We start from the raw sequence: 20,865 nt of genomic DNA on the forward strand, positions 1-20,865 counted from the left end.
TGAAAGTGTTGGGTTGGTGCTGCCTCAGTGTGTGATGGCTGTGTGGAAGGAGGGAAGGGTGAATCCTCCCCAGCTCTGAATGATGGTTTTCTCTATCCAGGGGAAGGTGAGAGTAAGGTAGGTCCCAGTTTTTAGCTGTGGCAATGGGAGTGTGTTGGTGCCCAAGGAGTGCTGCCAGCCAACAGCAGCCCCTGGGTTTGAAACGAGGGAAACACAGTGGGGCTGTGGAGTCCCTTGACGCTCAGACTGGGGAGAGATCCTTGTGTTGTGCCACAGAGAATAAATGAAACTCCCAAAGGCAAGTGCTGTTGGAATCTAGGTCTGTGCTGCATGTGTGTGTGCAGCCTCTGAACTCAGAGGAGAAGGAAGAAGAGTTTGAGGAGCATATTTTGGCTGCTTTGCTGCTACAGTTTGTGTTTGTGTGTCCTCTGGGCTGCTCCTGGTACAGACAGAACCAGCTCAGCACTGGGGTGTAAACTCACTGACTGGGGCACAGTAACCAGGGTTGCCCTTGTCCCCTGCTCCGTGGTCCCATCTGCTCTGGTGGCATCTTCCCAAACATCACTTTGGAGGTGGATCCTTTTAACCTCTGGCAGCTCTTGGCTCTCTCACCTCAACAACCAAAGGATCTTCTCCTTTTTGTGTTCCAGCTTGTGCCAGTTGCCCCTTGTCGTGTCACTGGACACAGAGAAAAGTGTTCCCCATCCTCCTGACAGCCACCCTTTAGGAACTTTGAAGTGTTAATGAGATCCCCCCTCAGCCTTCTCTTCTCCAGGCTGAACAGCCCCAGGTCCCACAACCTTTCCTCATAAGGAAGATGTTCCAGTCCCCCCAGCATCTTGCTAGCCCTAAAGAAACAAGGGTAAATGAGGGACTGAGCCAAGGATCCACTCTGTGCCTGTGAAGATGTTTTGCTGCAGAAGGGCCTTTCTGATCTGCAGTGCTCTGACCTGAGGTTTTGCCTTAAACCCCAGGTGAGTGACAGGAGAGGTTTTGGCTGCCTCCTTGACCTGAATCCCACCTCTCCCAGGGCAGTGAGGGGCAGATGCCCAGCTGGGGTGGATGGGCTCTCTTGCAGCACCACAGGCCTCTGCTCTGCCCCCCAGCATTTTCCCTTTGGAGCTCAACAGCAAAAAGCATTTCTTTCTTCCTTTGTTTTTTACATGTAGGTATTTAATAGACTCATTTTTCCTGCCAAAAGGTTTGATTTTCCCCCTGTGGCCCTCCCCCTCCTCCCTCCCCCTTTCTAAACCCTATCACAGAGGTATCATTTGTTCCTGGCCATTGGCATCGAGAAGAATAATCCCCAGCACGGGGGAGTGGGAGGAGGAGCGTGGCAGGGAGCTGCAGCCCCTGCAGCGGGGAGGCAAGTGCCAGGTGGGCATCACAGCATCCCTCCCTTTCCCCATCCCTGTCCCAGTGTGTGAGAGTGCCCACGGAGACACCCTGAGTTAAACAGGACTGTGGGGCTCTGGGAAGGCTTGTACACTGCTCCCACGCAGGTCTTTGCTCCGTGCCTCAGTTTCCCCGCAGGAAAACAGGCTTCTCCCCCCACCTCCCTGGGGCCTTGCTGGGTTTGGCACAATAGCAAACCTCCATGTTATTATTCTGGGGGTGGAAAGCAGCATTACTCAGAGCCAGGATTGCTAATAACACACTAAATATAGCACTTTTCCATCTCCAGAGTACTTTGTGAACTCCAGCTCATAACCCCCTCCGGAGGCAGGGCCCAGGGTGCCAACATCACTGTGCAGGCAGGGATGCCTGGAGAGCAATGGGATGACAGTCCCCATGGGTACTCCTGCCTGGAGGTGCTTCCTGTCATGGTGGAGGGAGAGTGAGCATCAGGTCAGTCCCTCCTGAGCTTGCCCAGCTTGAGAGGGATGGAGGCAGCAGGCTGAGGCCCCAGGGTTGGGGTGCAGTGAGGGACAGGCTCCTGCAGCCTCTTGGTGGTGATGGGAAGCGGCTGCTTCTCCCACTCTCCCTGCAAGAGAGATCAGCACTTTGAGACCAAGTTGGGGTTTCAGGTACTTGGACACTCCATGTTTCTCCCTGCTTATGAAAAGAAATAATCTTTGATGTTTGAAGTGTTTTTAGCACAAACCAGGATGTTTCCTAATGAGACATTACTAGTTGTTTGTATTGCAGAAGCACCTACACATCCCCTTAGCGGCGCAGACGGCTGCAGAGCACCACATTGGACAAATCCACCCCAATTAGGGAGTTTCCACCCCAAAAAGTGTCACCCACTAAATCAGATGGAGGCAAGTCAAGCCAGGGAGTCCCACCGACCCACCAAGAGCTCTCAGGCCAGCTCTGGAAGATGCTCTCTAGCAGGTGTAGGCTGGGAGGGTGGTTAGAGGCGACCTTTGCAGCGTGCCAGCGTGGATGTCAATGTGCAGCCTCTGTGAAACAGGACAGATGCAGCAGCCTGGGTGAGATGCTGAGGGGCAGAGCTGGGCAAGTGCTGTCACAGCCATGAGGGCTCAAAGTGAGCACAGCCAGGACAAACCCCTTGTCTTTATGCATGCATGGGGACACCTTGTCTTGGGGCTGCTGCCTGCAAGGAGCAACGTGCTGGAGTGAGAGAATGCTGAGGGCTGAGCCTGCTGGGCAGCACCTAACTCAGAGGTGATGTGTTGCTCCAAGTTAGTGGCCATGTGAGGTGGGCAGGGGCTGTGAGGGCTCAGCCTGAGCTGAGCTGTGGGTTGATGGTGCCGCCGGCTGCGCGCTCACGCGGAAACATCAGCGAGAGGCTGAGCTGCGGCGTGAGCAGGAGGAGGGGGGTCTGGGGAGCAGAGGTAGAGCTGTGAGTCATCAGCAAGAAGATGAAAGTTGCAATTTATGTTTTCAGATTAAATGCCTTGGAGTATGTCAAGCGAAATGGGCCCGAGTCTGCACCAGCACTAGGAAATCCCTGGGGAAAGGAGCAGGGGCTGGAGGGACCCCCCCAAAGCAGAGGGGCAGTGACTAGAGAGGGGACAGCACTGCAGGGGAACACCAGCTGGGAAAACAGCTGTTTTCCTGTAACCTTATGGCTTAGGACAGCAGTTAATGTGTTTGGGGTGCTCTTGCCCTAGCACTGAGCCCATCTGCTGTGGCATTCTGCCCTGCCGATACATCCCAAACCCTGAGCTCGCTCCTCCTCAGTGCCCTGCTCTTGGGGTAGATCAAGGCACTTGGAGTGTTGTGATAGTTGTTGTTTAGTGTGCTTTTGGGTCGAAATCTCAATGCAGAGATTATAGAGTTCACTGCAAGCCCTCACAGGTGCAGGGGACTTGGGGACAATGATGTCCCCACAGCCATTCACAGGCATTACCTTGAGGTTTTGCTCAATCATTAACAGCACTCAGTCCTCCCAGAAATCTCCTCAGGTCTGGGATCGCTGAGCTGCAAAAACACAAGCCTAATTAGAAGCTGGTGCTTTTCCCTTGGCAGGAAACACGGTGGAGTAAATGAGATGTCTTAAAATTGGGCTTGCTCTGAAAACAGGGGCAGAGCAGGAGGGGCAGCTCAGCTCCTTCGCCCTTGCTGACATGCTCGTGACCCACTTTGTGCTGGCGTCAGATCTGCTCTGCTCCAATCTCCTCTCAGCTGCCCCACAGACCTCTCTGAATTCAAGAGAGTTCCCTGGGCCACAATTAAGAGGCTTAATTCAAAATGCTGCTGCTGCACAGAACTTCTGCACCATTTCCATCCCTGCAGCGGGGCTCTGCGGGGCTGAGAGGTGCCGGGTCTTGAGTCCCAGGGATCTGAAAAGGTTTCCTCCAGCTCCAGAGCAGACTTTGCTAAAGGAGATTTACCAGGAGGGAAAGCTGCTGGGCTTCCCTGCAATCAGCTTGACATTCTCCAGTGCTGCAGTGGATAACAGTGGTCTCCTGTAAGTGTGTTACACTGATGAATGGCGTCGGGAACGGATGCTGATAGGGACCAGCAGTGGTTTTAGATCCTCATCACCATCGTTGTCATGGCCATTATGGCTGGGCCTGGTTTTCCTTTAAAGATCTCATGGCTCTATCCTTCAGGTTTTGTTGGATCCCCACGTTTGGAGCCTGCAAAGATGCTGTGTGTGATGAGCTCTCTGCTGGGCCTGATGCCATTTGCCAAAATCCCAAAAATCCCCTCACGTTTCTCCTCAGTTCTGGAGCTAACCCTGCTCTAACTCTCTGCCAAAGCAGCCTCACAACTGCTTTATGCAAATGCATCTCCTAATTGAATCAGGCCAAGCACATCCCCCGTGGGCTCGTGACGCCAGGTCTAGGCTGGGCTGTGTCCCACTGGCACTGGGGTTCCCTGGGCAGCTCCAGCTCCCTGCCCTGAGCCTGCTGGGTACAGCCACATCACAGAACCCCAGAATGGTGGGGGCTGGAAGGGCCTTCAAGAGCTCATCCAGCCCAACCCCCTGCTAAAGCAGGTTCCTCTTGATCAGGGGGCACAGGAACGTGTCCAGGTGGGTTTGGGAGCCTTCTGAGAAAGAGCCTCCACACCCTCCCTGGGCAGCCTGGGCCAGGGCTCCCTCAGCTCAGCACCAAAGGAGCTTCTTCATGTGTTTAGGTGGAACTTCTGTGTTCCAGCTTGTGCCTGTTACCCCTTGTCCTGTCACTATGCATCACAGTACTCTTTAGGTACTTAAAAGTGTTGCTGAGGTCCCCCCTCAGCCTCCTCCGGGCTGAACAGCCCCAGGTCCTGCAGCTTTTCCTCCTCACACCCATGTTCCATCCCCTCAGCATCTTGGTGGCTCTGTGCTGGCCTCTCTCCAGCAGTTCCCTGTCTCTCCTGAGCTGTGGAGCCCAAACCATCTCTCTCTGCTGAGCTGCTTTTTGCCTACACCCAGGAGTTTTGCCTGAAGCTTTGGTCCTGGAGCTCTACGTACCGGGAAGTGGATGGCTGAGGATTTGTTGCAGTGCATCGAGATCGGAGCAAAGCCATAGAGAGATCTCAGCACATCTCTGTTGAACATGTTCCAGGGCACAGACAAAAACTGCTGTGGGACAGAGACCTGTGGGCATGTGCAGACCTCCTCGTCGTTAAACCTGAGGCAGGAGAAAGGACACACTGGAATGCAGCAGTGCCATCCCCTTCCAGCTATGGATGTGTCTCCCTGGCTAAAGCTCAGCCTGGAACAGCTCTGAGGTTGGTGCTGGGAGCAGGGAGAGCCTGGCACAGCCAGCACTTGAGGGGTAGATTTGGGGGCAGCCTGACTGCCTGGGGGTGGGATACCCTGTGTAAGATCAGCATTCATCATGAATGGCTGAGCTGCAGCCAGCTTCTCTGGCAGGGACCCTTGGGGTCTGCCTTGGGTTATAAGTACTTTGCACATAAGCTCTTGGCCATGCAGTATTCACTTGATGAATAATCCTTCCCTGGGAAGACTCCCTCTTCCTGGAGCTTCTTCCTACACAGCCATCCTTGAAGCCCTGGGTTTGGCTGCCTGCTCTGGGGGCAGGGAAGGGCAGCACTGTGCTCCAGCACACAGCCACAGCTCCTGAACCCCACACCACCCAAGTGACCTCACCCCTACACACAACCAGTGTCCCCAAACCCCACTTTTTAAGCTTCCCCCCACCCCCTCACAGTGTTACCAGCAAAGGGCTCTGCAACAGCCCCTCTTCCCTCAGCACCACCATGCAGAGGCTCTGTACCTGTTGACGAGGTTGAAGTATCGGTGCAGGTAACCCGGATCGATGTTGCTTTTGCACAGCTCCAGCTGTGTCTGGGGGTAGTAGTGCACGTAATTCACACACATCTCTTCCAGGATACCAAACCCACCCTGTGGCACAGACATAAAGGGGTCTGGCTCTGCCCTGCCAGGGCTGCATGGGCAGGAGAGGAGGACAGAGGGGCTGCTAAAGCATAAAGCTCACACGTGTGTGTGCTCACACACACACAAATAGATCTGCTAAGGCTAGATGGTGTGGTTTCCATTGAAATGCACATTTCCTATAATCCCTCTGCTATATTTAGCTTTGGCCCTGCTGATGGTACCTCTGTCAGGCTCTTTTCTTTAATTCTTTTGCTGCCTATGTAAGAAAATAACATGCACTGTCAAAAATGCCACTTCTCTTTAATTACAGTTAATCCCCAGGGTGATGGGAATTAGTGACACTTCTCAATTAACACCTCACCCTCCCCACTGCAGGCAGCAGAACCTTGTGGGCTCACTTTGCCACCCTCCCTCTGGTTTCTGGCTTGTGATTCAGCCTGGGTTCATGCAGGTGCCCACTTTGTGTGTGCCCTCAGCTCTGGGGTGCAAACACAACGGCAGCCTCACGTGAGAGCTCACCCCTGGCACTCACCACAGTGACATTGCTCCGGTCCTCCGTGTTGTAGGTGCAAGTCGTGATGAGTTCATCACCCTGGAGGGTTCAAACACAGACAGTGGAGGTGTGAGAGTGCAAATTTGGGGATGAGGAGTTGGGGATTGAGAGGATCTGTGCTCCCTGGAGCTGTGCCAGCAGGAGTGGTTGCTAAACTTGCATCCTCTTGGGGAGATTCCCAAGGCCTTTATCCCAGGGATGGTGTTTCCTGCTTTCCTCACTTTTTAAAAGGACTTCTGCAGGGCTGAAGCAGCTAAAGAAAAGTGCACTCAGGCAACATTTTGCATTGCCAAGTGTATCCAACTTGATGGCACAACTGCCTCCCCATCACAGTCAGTGCTGAGGCTCACAGGGACACCCCACAGCCCAGCTCTGGGTATGGTTTCAATGGCTGCTGAGGGATTTGAGCAGCCTCTTGGGGTAAAACAGCTCCTGAATGTGCCCTTGGCTTTGCAGTCAGGTTCTTCCTCACCCATATAGCCCCAGGTCATGCTCAGCCTCTGTTTTACCACCCACTCCCACCACTTTTGCTGCTGAATCTGTTCCTGTCCTTCCACCAAGCAAGGAGGGAGGAGGCACCTCCAGTGCATGCACGGTTCACCCTCACCCCTGAGGAGCCTCTCTCTGCTAGAGGAAGCCCAGCTAAATGAGGTGCTTAGTTTAGCTCCTGGCCCATTTTGGTTGCACACACACTGGTTTTGTGCTGTCTAAGACAGGCCTCAGTATCCCCAGAGCATTGGTGTTGAGGTGGCAGGTACAACCCAGGGCCCACAGGGAACTGCCCCGGGATGTCCCAGACAGCAGCAGGTGCCTGTGCATGGGCAGGAGGAGGAGATGAGGTGATGTAAAGGAGGCAGGGCTCTTGGTGGGGGATCTCAGGGCTGCAGGGTCTTGTGCTGTTGGGAAGCCACCACGGTTTTTGGAGCTACTCACTGGAAAAACTGCAACGACCTCCTTCAGCATGCGGATCTCCTGGGAGGGAAGGAAAGGAGCCGTGTCAAAGCAACACCACAGCTCTGTACTCACAGGTGATGTCCAGCCAGGACCCCCACTGCCCCTGCAGCCCCCTGTACCTGGAAGTGGGGGCTGTAGTGCCCATCAGCATTCACGACCTGCCGCTCTCTCCCGTCCCTGGACAGCACTGTCATCACTTTCCTTCCTGCCAGGTGAGTGTGGAGCTGGGAGGCGAAGATGCGGATGCCGGCAGCAGGCAGAGCCTGGGGAAAGGATGGCTCAAGCCCCTGTGCTCAACTCCATCCCCCTTTCCCTCCCACACATCCCCTTGCTGAGTGCTTGGGATGGGCTGTCCTTGATCTGGCTCTCACGTAGGGGTTTAGGGCATTGCTGTACCCATGGAGCAGCACAGAAGTGAGCTCCCTGCTGAGGGACAGACGCTCAATGTGCTGCCAAAGCCAATTTCTCTGCTGCCATGCCCTAAATCAGCAGGAGCAGCTGAGCTGGATGCTGCTTGCTTCCTTGCATTCATTAGTGGTGGCACAAAGGATTCCTTTTGGGTAGGTCCTCCAAAAAAACATCCACTGAAACTTCCCTGAGAGCAAGGTGGACATTTGGAAACCACCTCTGAGACAGCTCTTGGCAAGCTCCCTGGAAGCAGAAGCCAATCTTTCCATCTCCATGGGGGAAAGCACCACTGGGGCACAGCCAGTAAAGTTGTATGGGAATGGTAACCCAGGGAGCTGGAGCAGATGGCTCCCCAGGAGAGCTGCTTCGAGTGGGATTCAGCACATCCCAACCAGCTGCTCTCTGTTTGTTATATGTGGCAGATTTTTCTTCTCGGTGCAACCTCATGGTAAGGGGTTTGGGGAGTTTAAAACTGGGAATTGGGAGCCTGGAGCTCAGAGGCATATCACTGCTGGCTGAGACCTGAGAAAAAGGGTTTTCAACTTCTCTTCTTGTGAGAATTGCACACAGAGGGTTAAAAGTGCCAGTGCTTGCTTCTCTCTTGTGCAGACCTGGAGGCCTGAGAGATCAACATGAGAAGCAGCTGAGGGAAGAAGCCTTGTGGGGGCAAGATGGTGCTGTTTTGGCTATAAATCGTGGGATGAAGCAGACAAACAGCTTCAAACCAGTTTCAGCAAGGCCACACATGCCCAGAGTGAGACCTTTGCCTCTAACTGTAATACTAATATTAAAGTTAACATCCCCTTTAACACTCAAGTGTGGCAACAAGGAATAAAGAGGCCCATGCTAAACATACATGACCATGTTCTTCAGCTCTCCACCCAAACCATGTTAAACATCACTCCAGGGAGGAGGCAGAGAAGTTTGGGGTATGAAAGTCCCCATGTAGAGGCAGATGGAGCTTTTGAGCCTTTCAAACTTTTTCATTCCTCTCCTCAAGTCAACTTGGAGAGAGAAAGATGGAGCAGGGAGAAAGGGACTGAAGACCCAGATGAGACAGCTGTACTCCTATTCCTGCAGCAAGCTAGGGATGCCTTCTTGGTAGGAATTGCATTGCTTTTCACTCTGTGGCAAGGAATCCCCAGGATCAGCATTGCTGCCATCTCTCAGCACTACTGCAGGAAGTGCATTTATCAACAGCAATCTCAATTCTGTTCTATCACCTCAATCAGTTATCTGCTTTTTAACCTTCTAAACCAAATTCCAGCTGCTTTCAGTGCAAGTCCCTGGGAGAGGCTCTGACAGGCAAACACTGAGCTCCCACCCTTCAGGTGACACCTCTCCAAGAGTGAAGAGGATGGGCACTCACCATCTGGGTGCATTTGTCAGTACAGTAGCCTGTGAGGACGAAGGCCTCCTCACCAGGAGGAATGGCCATCACTGGGGTGTAGACCAAGCCCAGCTCCATGATGCCAGCATCGTAGGGTCGCAGCGTGGCCGTGTAGTAGAGGCGGATCCCAGAGGAGTCGCGGCGACCTGGAGAGAGATGAGGCTGCAAGTCACCCCAGGACAAGTGACAGCTCCCAGGATGAGGTCAGGCATGGAAGTGACCCTGTGCTGCAGTGAGGAGAGGAGACCTCTCACTTGCAGCTTGCTTTGTGTATGAGGTTCTCGTTGGTTTTAAATCCTTGGGATTTTCACGGCATTTACTGAGTGGCCCCAGATGGGTCCCCTCTAGAGAAGTCACTGACCTGAGGTTGAATGGCTCCCAACAGAATGAGGTAAGGAGTGCCTTTGGAGAGTAGAACCATACAATATAATAGTCCCAGCATGATGGGGGTTGCAAGGGCCCTGCAGAGTTCACCCAGCCCAACCCCCTGCTAAAGCAGGTTCCCCTTGCTCTGGGGGCATAGGAACGTGTCCAGGTGGGTTTGGAAACCTCCTGAGAAGGAGCCTCCAACACCCTCCCTGGGCAGCCTGGGCTTGAAGAAAGAGATCATAGGGTGCTTTGGAGAACTCCTTCAGAAATATGACTCCTTGCACCTCCTTTAAAAATCAAACATGAAAATGCTAAGGCCATGCTGTTCGTGGGACCCGGCAGGAGGAGATCTGCCCATGCAACAAGTACTCCTTGCATTTGCAGAGCTTCTGGTCTCTCTTGCATTTGAGATTGCTCCATTTGAGCTCCCCTCAGGAGCTGGGGAGAGCTGGAGAAGAGCCTGTGCCCACTCTGTGCCCTGTGCCATGCTGTTGACCATGAGGCAGGCAGAGGCAGCAGCGTGCCCTGCTGCCATGCCAAGCTCAGCTCCAACTGCCATTTCCCACCCAGCTGTGCAAGCAAAGGGAAAGAGCAGGTTCAGTAGGTCAGGAGAGGTTCTGGCTGGCTTTGAACTCACTGTCTCTGGGCTGGAGCCCACCCAGGAGTAAGAATAACTGGGAGGACACTATTGGTTAGCACATCAAACCAGATAAATGATGAAAGACATGAGCTCTGTATTTATAGACGTGTTTCTTCTCGAGTTGCCGAATGTGCTATGATTGAGCCACAGTACATATGCTCTGGTCTCCTAAAAATACACTTGGGTAGTCAAGAAGCTACTTGTTTTTATGTTAATGAAGAAACTGGGTTGTTTGGGATCCTTTTCCCCCCTCCCTCCAAATGTGTCTCCTGACAATGTTCTCGAGGCAGGAGTACCAGCAAAACAACAGCTACATTCCCTCATCCCCAGCCAGGCTGGTGCTGTCTCTCTAGTGACTTCAGCACCACTGGCTTTAAGCCCAGACCTACCACCATCACCACCTTGCACAGAAACTGGAGGGCAAAGTGACAGCCCAACTAAACCCTTTGGACCGTGGCCCTGAAGGAATGATGGCTGTAGGCTCAGACAAGGATTCCCTTCCCCAAGGATTCCTCCGCACTGCTGGGCATGCACGAGGATGGGGTCCAGCCTCTGGTGAGGATGACTTTGCTGACACCAGAAAGGCAGTAGAATGATGGGGGTTTAGTGTATCCCTCCTGCTAGGTCAGATCTGGACCATCAGGTCTCCAGAAATTTACAAACACAACTATGACTTTGGCCAAGTTTTCTTTTGTGTGCAACGTGGAACCCTCCCCAGCAGGGCTGGCAGTCCCTGGCCTTTACCCAGCTCTCCTGGCACTGCCTTGCTGGGGCATCACCACACACCCACTCACCTGTGAACACCAGAGGGTTGTGGTAGTGGATCTCAAGGCGCAAATATCTGGAGGAGCCTGGGCCACCAAAGGCCAGACCTGCTTCCTCAGGGTAGTAGAAAGCCTGGAAGCAGAAGGGGAGGGTGTTAGGTGGGGTGGCTTTCCTCAGGACAAGGCTGGAGAGCGTAAGGGAAATGTCTGGGCATGAGCCAGACCACCACTGTGGGCAGAGGGACATGACCCCTGCTCTTGGTTGTGCAAGGTGAGCTGGTCTTGCTCTCAAAGGCTTCTTGCATGCTGGCATGGACATGCAATGGAATAACCACTGAGGAGGGACATCACAGTGATGGAGGTGAGCTGGGGTGAGGTAGAAACTCAGACACATCCAGGGAGAAGGATGGGGAGGTCTGACAGGGCTGGACACAAACCCCAGCAGGGAGTGGGGTTGGAGCAGCCCAAATGAGACAATCCCAAAGAGGGATCAGGAAAGGGTTGGGAGGCCTTGGGAAAATGCTCAGGAGCAAAGTTGTCACCCAGGAGGGCAGGTCCCACCTCACACCCACCTGTGCTCCCATGGCCCACGCTGCAAGCACGTGCCTGCAGTAGTTGAGCCGGTCTGGCTTCATCTTGGAGTCGCAGGGCCCGTTGTAGTGGGGGAAGCTGTCAAACTCAGCAGCACACTGGAAGACTTCCATGTGGTGGACCAGGGCCTCGTTGCCCACTGTGATCACTGGCTCATACTGCAAAGCAGCATCCAAGAAGGAGGATAAATTGAGACCGTTTGCTGAGAGCCCATCCCAGGGGGCTGCTGTCTGTCCAAGCTGCACAAGGAGCCCAAGACAGGTATGTGTCTGTTATCTCTTAATGAATGGGTGAGTTTCTGATGTGTGATGGGAAGCAAAGTTTGCTCTGAGCACGAGGCACCAAGGGCCAAAAGCTCTCAGTTGGCTTTGCAACCAACCCAAAGCCCACCAGACCCATAGAGAAACATCCCTGCTCCAGCAACAGACAAATCTGATCAGCAGAAGGTCTTGGTGTGCTGTGTGATGAACTGAGTCCTTTGCCAGAGAGGGTCCTTGACACTTCATGATAGCTCTGTCTGCAGCTGTTGTGATTGGTTTTTAACCACATGCTGCTCAGGGGATGGGGATTTGGGGTAGAAAAAGTGACTTCAAACAAGCCTGAGGAATATCTCTGGCTAAAAACGCCAGCTGCAGCAATGATCTGCAGCAGCGGGAAGGTATCAGGAGTTACACACTTTTAACTTACACACAGATGATTCATTTCACACCATCTGTTGAAGAGAAAATCCTCCTTCTGAGTTTTCCTTTGCAACAACGTCTCTCCCCTGTAACTCCCTGAGCATTCCCTTCGCCTCCTGTGGCAGGTTTTCCCTCTCTCCCTTGTGTGGCTTTGACTCTGGGTGTGCCAGGTCATCTGCTGAGCCACCTCCACACTGCTTGGAGTATGTCTGATCTTTTAGAAGCCAGTTCATATCCTGCTCTGCTCATGGGAGTCCTGTTCCTTTTGTTTCCCACGTTCCTTGTGCCATGACCCTGCTGCAGGTCTGTCCTTGGTGGCCACAGCTCTGCCTTCTGCAGGGGATGAGCTCTGAAAGGGAGCTGCTCTGAACCTGCCCTGGCACCACCTCGATGTGCAGGGTGGAAAGTCACCAACCTGAGAAACTTTTCCTGCTGAGAAACTTCTGGGTTTGGGTTTTCTGGGACACGTGAGGATGCCACTGGCTGGTGGAATGGCTCTGGGAGATGTTTTCTGCCTTGTTGGGGAAGATGTGTGAGTGTGGAAGGCTCCCTGTGAAAGGGCAGGGAAGAGATGGGCTTTGCAGAATGGTTGAATGTGAACACAATTGCTGATGTGAGCCAGGGAAAGCAAAGCTCTTCTCCTGCCTCTTACCATGATAATGTGATGTTTGGAGAAGTCTTCTGGGAGCTCTGCCATGTAGCACCAGTAGGTTGTCACCTGGCTGGGAATGACAACATCAGGGGCTGTTATCTCCATGGTCTTTATGTCCCTGGGCAGTTTAGGGACCGTGATGTTGGGCTTTAGCAGCTGCACCCTCTGCAGTCCCCTCTGGATGGCAGAGATGTTGATGGCTTGGAGGGACTGGACTGGTTTCTCCAGGATCCCATAGATAAGGTGCACGGTGCCATCCTGAAGCGAGAGCAAAGGCTATCAGGTAGTTATTCATGCAGGAACATGGACTGTTAGCACCAGTATTGGTGGCATGAGCCCAGGGATGGGCTTTTTGACCCATCCCCAGATGGGAAGCCACCCTGGCTTCACCACTAGCTCAGTTTGCTGTGCTGTCCCAGGAAGACTGCAGATTTCAGGGCATTTCTTTGGCTGATGTGACCACAGAAGGTTTCCCTACCAGTTGCAAGAGTCTAAGAAGTTTTCCCTAGATGGCATCAGTTCCACAAGGGTAACATCTCCTCTCTGCTCTTTCAGAGCCCCTCCTCCCTCCTGATCTCCAGGCTGGGATAACAACATGGGTTCAGGGCTCATCCCACGCTGCAGCCCAGCCCCAGCAATGGCCATAGGCAGCAGCCTGGGGAGGAACAGCAGAAACAAAACTTCTCCCTGAAATCTACCCTTTGTAGATCTACTTCCATTGTAGGAGTTCTGGGACAAGCTCTGCTAAAAGTCTACTGCCAGCAAGGAAGGTGCAGCTGAACCCAGGGAGCTCTGGACAGGACATATGGAAGAAAGGAAAAAAAGAGAATGAACTTTTTGCTTAAAGGATCAGAAAATACAGACCTGAAAGTCTTTTTCCTGGTTTGCACACAGATTTTTTTCCTCCAGGGCTCTCTGTGTTTTGGCAGACAGGAGACATTTCTCAGCACAAGACAAGCTTTTGAAAACCAGCTTTTGAAAAACTCAAGGACACTCTGTGCCCACGCTGGCTCTAAAATATCCTGCCCATCAAAGGCTTTCATCTGAAATGAGCCTTGCTCTGATTTCTGCCTGCACCCAGGGTCTGTGGCTGAGACCTCAAAGCTCTTTGACATCCTCCACTGGGAAGGTTTCCCCCAAATCCCATCTCATGGGGAAGCAGTGGTTGCAGACCCAGAGAGACCTCACTGAACCACACACAAGCACAGTGCAGCAGCTGTATTTCATAGAATCTTTTTGGTTGGGAAAGACCTTTAAGGTCCTCAAGTCCAGCTCCTCCATCCCTTTGATTTTACTTGCTGTCCCTTTGCTCCAGCTCCTGCCACAACCCTCCTCTTTGCTTCCCATTGAACAACACCAACACCTCTTTGTAACACTCCAAATAGTTGGCTCCAGACTGTGAACCAGAGTGATGCAGGAGGGTATTTATATAGACCTAACACATGCTTAAGAGGAGTGGATGATGCAAACGAGCTAAAATCTACACGCTATAGAAGTTTATAAGGGGTTGTAAATAGATGGTGCCAAACATTACTCAAGTCCCAGGACTGACATCTGTAGCACTCTTCCTTTCTGCCTTAGCACAGATGCCTGATGCTGCCCCTGAAACAAAACACTGGTCAGGTATAACCATGCAGGTTGGGGTTTGGAGCTCTGCCCCAAGGCTGGAGGGTGCTACGGTGGGGTGAGGGCAATGCTGTACCTCTATCAGATAGTCCTTGGGGTCACAGGTGCTGAAGGCTCTTCTGAAGAGAAGGTAGAGCCCCTCAGGAGCCTTCCGAGCCCCAAGAAGCTGGTAGTCCTGCTGTGAGTCCATATGGAGCTGCCCTTTGGCATCACTCCAGGCATCCTGAGGGAGGAAGAGAAACCCACTAAGCCAGGAGGCTCCATTGCCCCAGCTCAGCCCAAGGAGCCTACAGCCATGACCTCCAGCAGTACCCATGGGCCAGGAGAGCCTCTTGCTGCTCACCCTCCAGCTGCTTCACCCTCTGCATCCCAGAGGCAGAGGGAGCCTTTGTTTTGGTTGCCCCATGGCTTATTCCAGCAGCAGCAGCATATGGGCAGAGCTGTGCCAGCACAGCCCCTGCCACAAGACCCTTGGTGCTTGGCACAGACAGACCTGTGAGATACCTGACCCAGCATTAATAACCTACAAAAGGTCCTTTACAAGTTTAAGATGTGACTGGAGGAAAGGACATGAGGGGAGGAAAAGCCACAGGGATGCAGGAAGGTGTTGCATCAGTCTGTGCTGTCTTTTAGGTATATTTGGCAGCAGAGGACTTTCTGGGCATGATGATGTGCTCTCCAAGACTCTTGCCATAAACCAGCTGCTCTCAATTTAAGATCAGACCCTGCTTGAGCCGTTGTGTCAGCTCTAGAAATCACTGTCCCCTCTTCATCATCCTTAACCGTTTGTGGCCAGATTCTTTCATCAGTCCGGTAAAGCTCATTGTTGACGGTGGTGACAAAGCCACAGAGAGAAGCAAAGCAGGAGGTTACTCCTGTGCTTAAGGATTTAAAGTTTTAGAACACAAACCCTGCAATAACTTGGATTTGAACAGTGCTGTGGTCTTGATCTTTTGCATCTCCCGTTGATACCTTTTGTTTACTAAGAAAAGGCACCTAAGAAGTACCTCGCTTATGTACACAAGTGGCACTGGTTCTCTTATCTTGGGGGGGAAAAAAAGCACAGAAGAAGAAAGAATAAAGCATCTTGGCATCACTTCAGCCAGAAGTATAGAGTGGTATTTCCAGAACATATTGTCCTTAGAGGGGGAGAGTAAAATCAGCTACATGAAGCTCGCATGACATTTGTTCTCATAGGAATATGCTGTGCAAATGAATCTCATAGTACATGGGGGGTTAAGCAAATCTGGAATTTTTGAACCGCTGACATGCTTATGCAGAAGAAAGGCTGCTGGGAGGGAGAAAACCAGCACTGGGGAGATTTATAGAGATCTCCTTGCAGGATACTGTTCAGCACCAACTGAAAGAGAAAGCCCAAGCGCTGCTCGGTGCTGAATTCATTGCTGTTTGTCTCGCAGGGAGTACACGAAGGCAGCTTAGAAATGATCCTTTATGATTTTTGTTCACATGATACTGTGAAATACTGCAGCATTTGGGCCACCACATGTCCTGAATGACTGGTAATTAGCAAGAAAACAGTGCAGATAATAAGCCTTCCTTTCCATCCTTTCATTACTTGTGCAGATCACATTGTGGCTGATTGGGAGAGGATGTGTTTTATGGTTAATTTGAAGTAAGCAGAGAGGTAAAATTTAACTTACTGGAAAAGCCTCACATGGGGAACAATGTGAATTGCTTCCTGCAGCCAAGCACAACTGTAATAAGCCTAATGTGGTGGTCTGGGGAGAGGGAGCTGCTGGAGAGCAAGGGGGGACTTACTGTAACTGCAGCCGTGGTGGAAAGATAAACCAAACAAGAACCTGGACAAACAGACTGTGTCAGAAAGGACAGTGACTTGCAGTAGCAGTGTCAAACAGCACAATGAGAAATGAGTTCCTGCCCAACAGCTACCACTAGGTATTTACTGACCTCTTTGCAGCTCAGCACAGCACAGACACCCAGGTCCTGGACCCACGCAGCTTCACTGTATTTATTCTTTCCCCTTTGGGTGTAAGATCCTGCACCAAAGCCACAGTGTACACCTGATCTGTGGGTCTCTCAGGGATAGAAACCCCCCAACCCCTTTTGGAACCCTTCCACCGGAGCAGCGGGAGCAGCCCAGCCTGCTCCATCCCCTGGACCAGCCCCACTCTTTCAAACCACGAGCTGGATTCACCTGTGGGGAGACAAGCCCAAAAGCAAAGACACCAGGGACTCACCCCAAAATAAGAGTTGTGCCCATCGCTCCAGAGCACAGCCAGGTCTGCGTTCTCAAACTCGCCCCTGTCCGACATCCCGAAGAGGAGCCCGAACCGCAGCTCCTTGACGAGGAGCTGGAAATGCACAGCTTGCTCGGGGTAGCTGACGTTCCAGGAGAGCTCCAGCAGCCCCTGGGGATCCAGGGGCACCTTGTAGGGAAAATCACTCCCTTGGGGTGCTGAGCCCTGCAGGGCTACCACCAAGATGACCAGAAACACCGCGATCATGGTGAAGTACATGGATGCCACTTCCCTCAGCTTGAAGCTGGGGCAGGAGCAGGGCTTGCTCCCTGCGGGCTGCATGCTGCCCAGGATGGCACCTGCACGCCTGGCCTGGCCCATTTATGTGCTGGCCCTCCTGAGCCAGCCAGGGAAGTGATACTGTCTAATTGCATTTGGTTGGTGGGAAATTGGTTTGTTGTATTGACCCCCCCACACACCACCTCCTGGCCAAACACTTGTCATTCGCTGACTCTCCTTAATTGGCTCTAATTGCACATGGACATTATCAATAGCAATTGAATTTGACTGGGCTGATGTTATTCACTCTTACATCTTCCTTAGTGGCTGGAAAGGGCTGTTTACTCACACACTGCTCCTGCTGAGCCCTGTGTGGATGTCCCCTGTCCTGCTTGTGGTGTCTCTGCAGGACAAAACCTCTGGGAGCAATCCCAGGCACAGATCCCCACGTCCCCCAGCTTTGGGATCACTAAAAGTGACCAGACTGAGAGGGGTCAAACCCCAGAGTCAGCTGCCAGATGGATGCAGAGTCCCATTCTCTGCTGGGTTCAGGTCAGAGTACCACTGTGTACATCCCTGTTTTCTTTTTGCTGCTCTGAGTAACCACAAAGGTCAGTGGCTTGCAGATCAGCTGTCCCAAACACACCATGAGCCCCCTTGGCTTCTCCCAACCCTGCTGCAGCGTGCTGCTCCAGGTCCAGGCTGCACAAAGCCCATGGAGGCATTTCTGTGTTTGTTTCATGTTGGAGGCTGGCCTCCCTGGGACATGTTTGCAGGAGATGCTGCTGAAATCTGAGCCAAGCGACCCAGAGCTTCGTGTTCTTTTAGTCACTGCTGAGTTCAGAAGGAACCTCCCCAAACTGACTGTGGTGTCATTTGCTGGAGCTCTCGTGGGTGTCAGAGCAGGTACAGAGGGAGGGTCCCAGGAGAAGACGTGTCCTTGCTGTGTTTTGGGTGCTGGCAATGGTGCTTTCTGCTCCAACAAGGCAGCCCAATAGCTCAGCTGGAGACAGTGTGGGAGATGGTTGTTCTCCTCCCAGCTCAGCCTCTATCCATTTTTTAACCTGTTAATAATAGTTTTACATGCAATCGTGATCACACCTCCAGGAAAGTGCTGCAGGAGTTTATTTTAGCAGGGCAGAGCCAGCCTGGCACTGCTGAGATAAGGTCCTGGCATCTGAATTGGGTCTTTCCCGTGCCCCCCAGCACAGAGGCAGCCTCACAGGCTCCCAGCAGCCAGGAACAGAATGGATATAAACCAGAACAGTCACCCCAGCTTGTGAATGCTCAGAGAAACCAGGGAAGAAAATCAGAACGAATGGCACATCATGAGCATCATGCTGTATTGTTCCCAGGAGTGCCTCAGAGGACATGGGGAGCACAGACACAGGAGGGAACTGCAGTAAACACCTTCACCCACCCTCCACCTAAATACCCCAGAGGGATGTGTTGCCTATGGAGGGCATATTGGGGGCTCAGTTTACTTTTCCAGGTGGAAAATTACACTTTTGGTTAACAACTCTCCTCTCCTCTCCTCTCCTCTCCTCTCCTCTCCTCTCCTCTCCTCTCCTCTCCTCTCCTCTCCTCTCCTCTCCTCTCCTCTCCTCTCCTCTCCTCTCCTCTCCTCTCCTCCTTTGTATGAATTATTTCTGGCCCTTCCAAACCCAATACAGCAATTAGGCAAAACTAAGGATCCTCATGCAAAGCCCAGCTCCTCTCCCACCCTGTTTTGGCTCCCATGGAAGCTGCTACCTGCTTGGACCTTTGGAAATGTTAAATATTTGCTCTTTCTCTGCTTTTGTGGTACCTGGGACTCTGGCTGCAGTTTACAGATGCCTTTTGTCTCCCCCTCTTCTCATTTGTCTGATCTGTTCTCTTTTGGTTATGAACTTTGCTGTGCTCATGATAATGAACTGCCCCAAGCTCTTTGATAGCACACATTGCTTTGTTTTAGCCCTGGAGTTTGTGGTCTTGTATTATTAATGTCCTCTCACGTGGCAGGTGATGCCCTCAGCTGCCTTCTGTGCGGAGTCCCCTCCGCTCCCCTCTGCCTCTTGGATTTCACTCGTGCTCTTTGCAGCAATGTCATAGGGGCAGATCCACATTTCCCAGCCCTGTGTAATGAGAGGAAATAGATGCAGCTCAGTGCCTGGGTATTTTAATGAATCATCAACGTGTGCATCTCTGTGTTCAATTGGATGAGGTTTTGCTGTCCTAAGACACGAGCGTTGCTCAGGAACACAATTGATCCGGAGCTTCTCTCCTTGTGGGGTGACCTGCTGGTTAGAGGATTTGGCCTGTCATTCAGCTTTATTAGGCAAAAGGCCAAAGCAGAGAGAAAGCTGAGGAGCTGAGCTCTCCCACACAAGCACATCCCTCAGCCCCATCCCACACCCCACGGGTACAGAGAGTCCAGTGCACAGCCCAGCCCCCACACCAGCCCTCCCACTGCTGCTGGTGTCAGCTTTAGAAGCCCATAGCTGGGTGGCAGAATGTGCAGGAGGTCATTAGAGCTGCCTGGGAAGGTTTCCACCATGACAGCTCTTGGGGCCATACTTGTGAGAGTCTCTAGGTCTTTAGCCTAGAAGGCTGAGGAGGGACCTCATCAATGCTGACAAATACCTAAAGGGTGGGTTTTGAGAGGATGGGGCCAGTCTTTGTTCTGTGGTGGCCAAGGACAGGACAAGGGGTAATGGGCATCAGCTGGAACACAAACAGTTCCATTTAAACACAGGAGAAATTCCTTTGGTGCTGAGGGGAGGGAGCCCTGGCCCAGGCTGCCCAGGGAGGGTGTGGAGGCTTCTTCTCAGGAGGTTTCCAACCCCACCTGGACACGTTCCTGTGCCCCTGAGCGAGGGGAACCTGCTTTAGCAGGGGCTGGGGCAGCTCTGCAGGGCCCTTCCAACCCCCACCATCTTCACTCATCTTCCCAAGGGAGGAGGCAGCTTCCCTGTTCCTGGACACGCTGTGCTGTGCCATCCCTCTCCTGTGAGCGCCAGCCAACGTCCCTGTGTTCGGGTGCATCTCTGGCTGCCTCACCAAAGCCCCTGAGAACAGATTTTTTTCGTCTTGCCCCATATTTCCAACCTCCTCCAAGCACAGATTCACTCACTTCTCCTCCTCTCTTGGCTTTGCTTCCTTGTTGTAAGGAGAAAGATGCCGAGCTGCCAGCATGGCAGGAAGGGAAACAATCCTCCCTGGGGGGTGGGAGGGGTCCTTAGCTATCGAGTTCTGCCGCTGCCTATTAGAGATGAAACCCCAGGTTGCTGGCATGTGCAAAGTGGAGCTCCTGAGCTTTCCTGTACAGAAGGAATTTGCAGTGGAACAGCATAACACACGCAGGTCAGCTTGAAAACAGCTGAACTTTGCAGATAAGCAGGGAGAAATTATTGAAAGAGAAAAAAATCATGTCACATCTCTCCCCCTTTCAGTTTCTCCCCAGTCATTGCTCATAAATCCAGGTGAGGAGTGAGGATCCAGCTCTCCACTCCTTGCTCAGGGGGTTTATATTAAGACTTCAATGAGATGTGGAACTGTCAGCTCCTGACTCCCAAACTGAGGAGCTGCTTCCAGTGGCTGCTGTCGGGAGGAGCACCTGGAGGGCTGTGAGTTGGGAGCTGGGGGTTCAGCTGCTTTCCTCAAAGGCAGAGCTGCAGCAGGGGCTTTCTGCCCAGCTGCCAGCTTTTGTGGAGGTAGCACCATCACAATTGTGCTGGTGCTACTAAGGGAGCATTCAAAGTTGGAGATGACTCAGGTGAACCCTCACAGCCTTCTGAGCCACTCCTGGCAGAACCTGCCAGACTCCTCCAGCACAAATAGCTCAGGGTACAGGAATGCACAGGGAATACCCAGAGCATACTGTGAGCCCTGTTTTCAATGGGCAGTGCTCAGGTGCATCTCGTGCTGGTTGCTGTATGAAGCCCTGCAGCACCAGTCCCTTGCTGGGTGTTGCTGGTCCTGTCCTCTGCAGAGCCAC

General features: G+C 52.6%; 1 protein-coding gene across 1 annotated transcript; it reads right to left on the reverse strand.

Annotated features, from left to right (window-relative positions):
- Positions 1-1,791: 1,791 nt before the first annotated feature.
- DBH (dopamine beta-hydroxylase) lies at positions 1,792-17,044 on the reverse strand. The gene is given in 13 exon segments (XM_010198072.2): positions 1,792-1,984; positions 4,874-5,033; positions 5,643-5,770; positions 6,297-6,356; positions 7,251-7,289; positions 7,391-7,534; positions 9,049-9,215; positions 10,873-10,975; positions 11,415-11,591; positions 12,766-13,023; positions 14,468-14,614; positions 16,611-16,973; positions 16,976-17,044. Coding segments are annotated over 13 exon segments (1,950 nt in total). The 3' UTR covers positions 1,792-1,849.
- Positions 17,045-20,865: the final 3,821 nt, after the last annotated feature.

Source organism: Colius striatus, chromosome 19 (genome assembly GCF_028858725.1).
Source record: "Colius striatus isolate bColStr4 chromosome 19, bColStr4.1.hap1, whole genome shotgun sequence".
NCBI classification, from domain to species: Eukaryota; Metazoa; Chordata; class Aves; order Coliiformes; family Coliidae; genus Colius; species Colius striatus.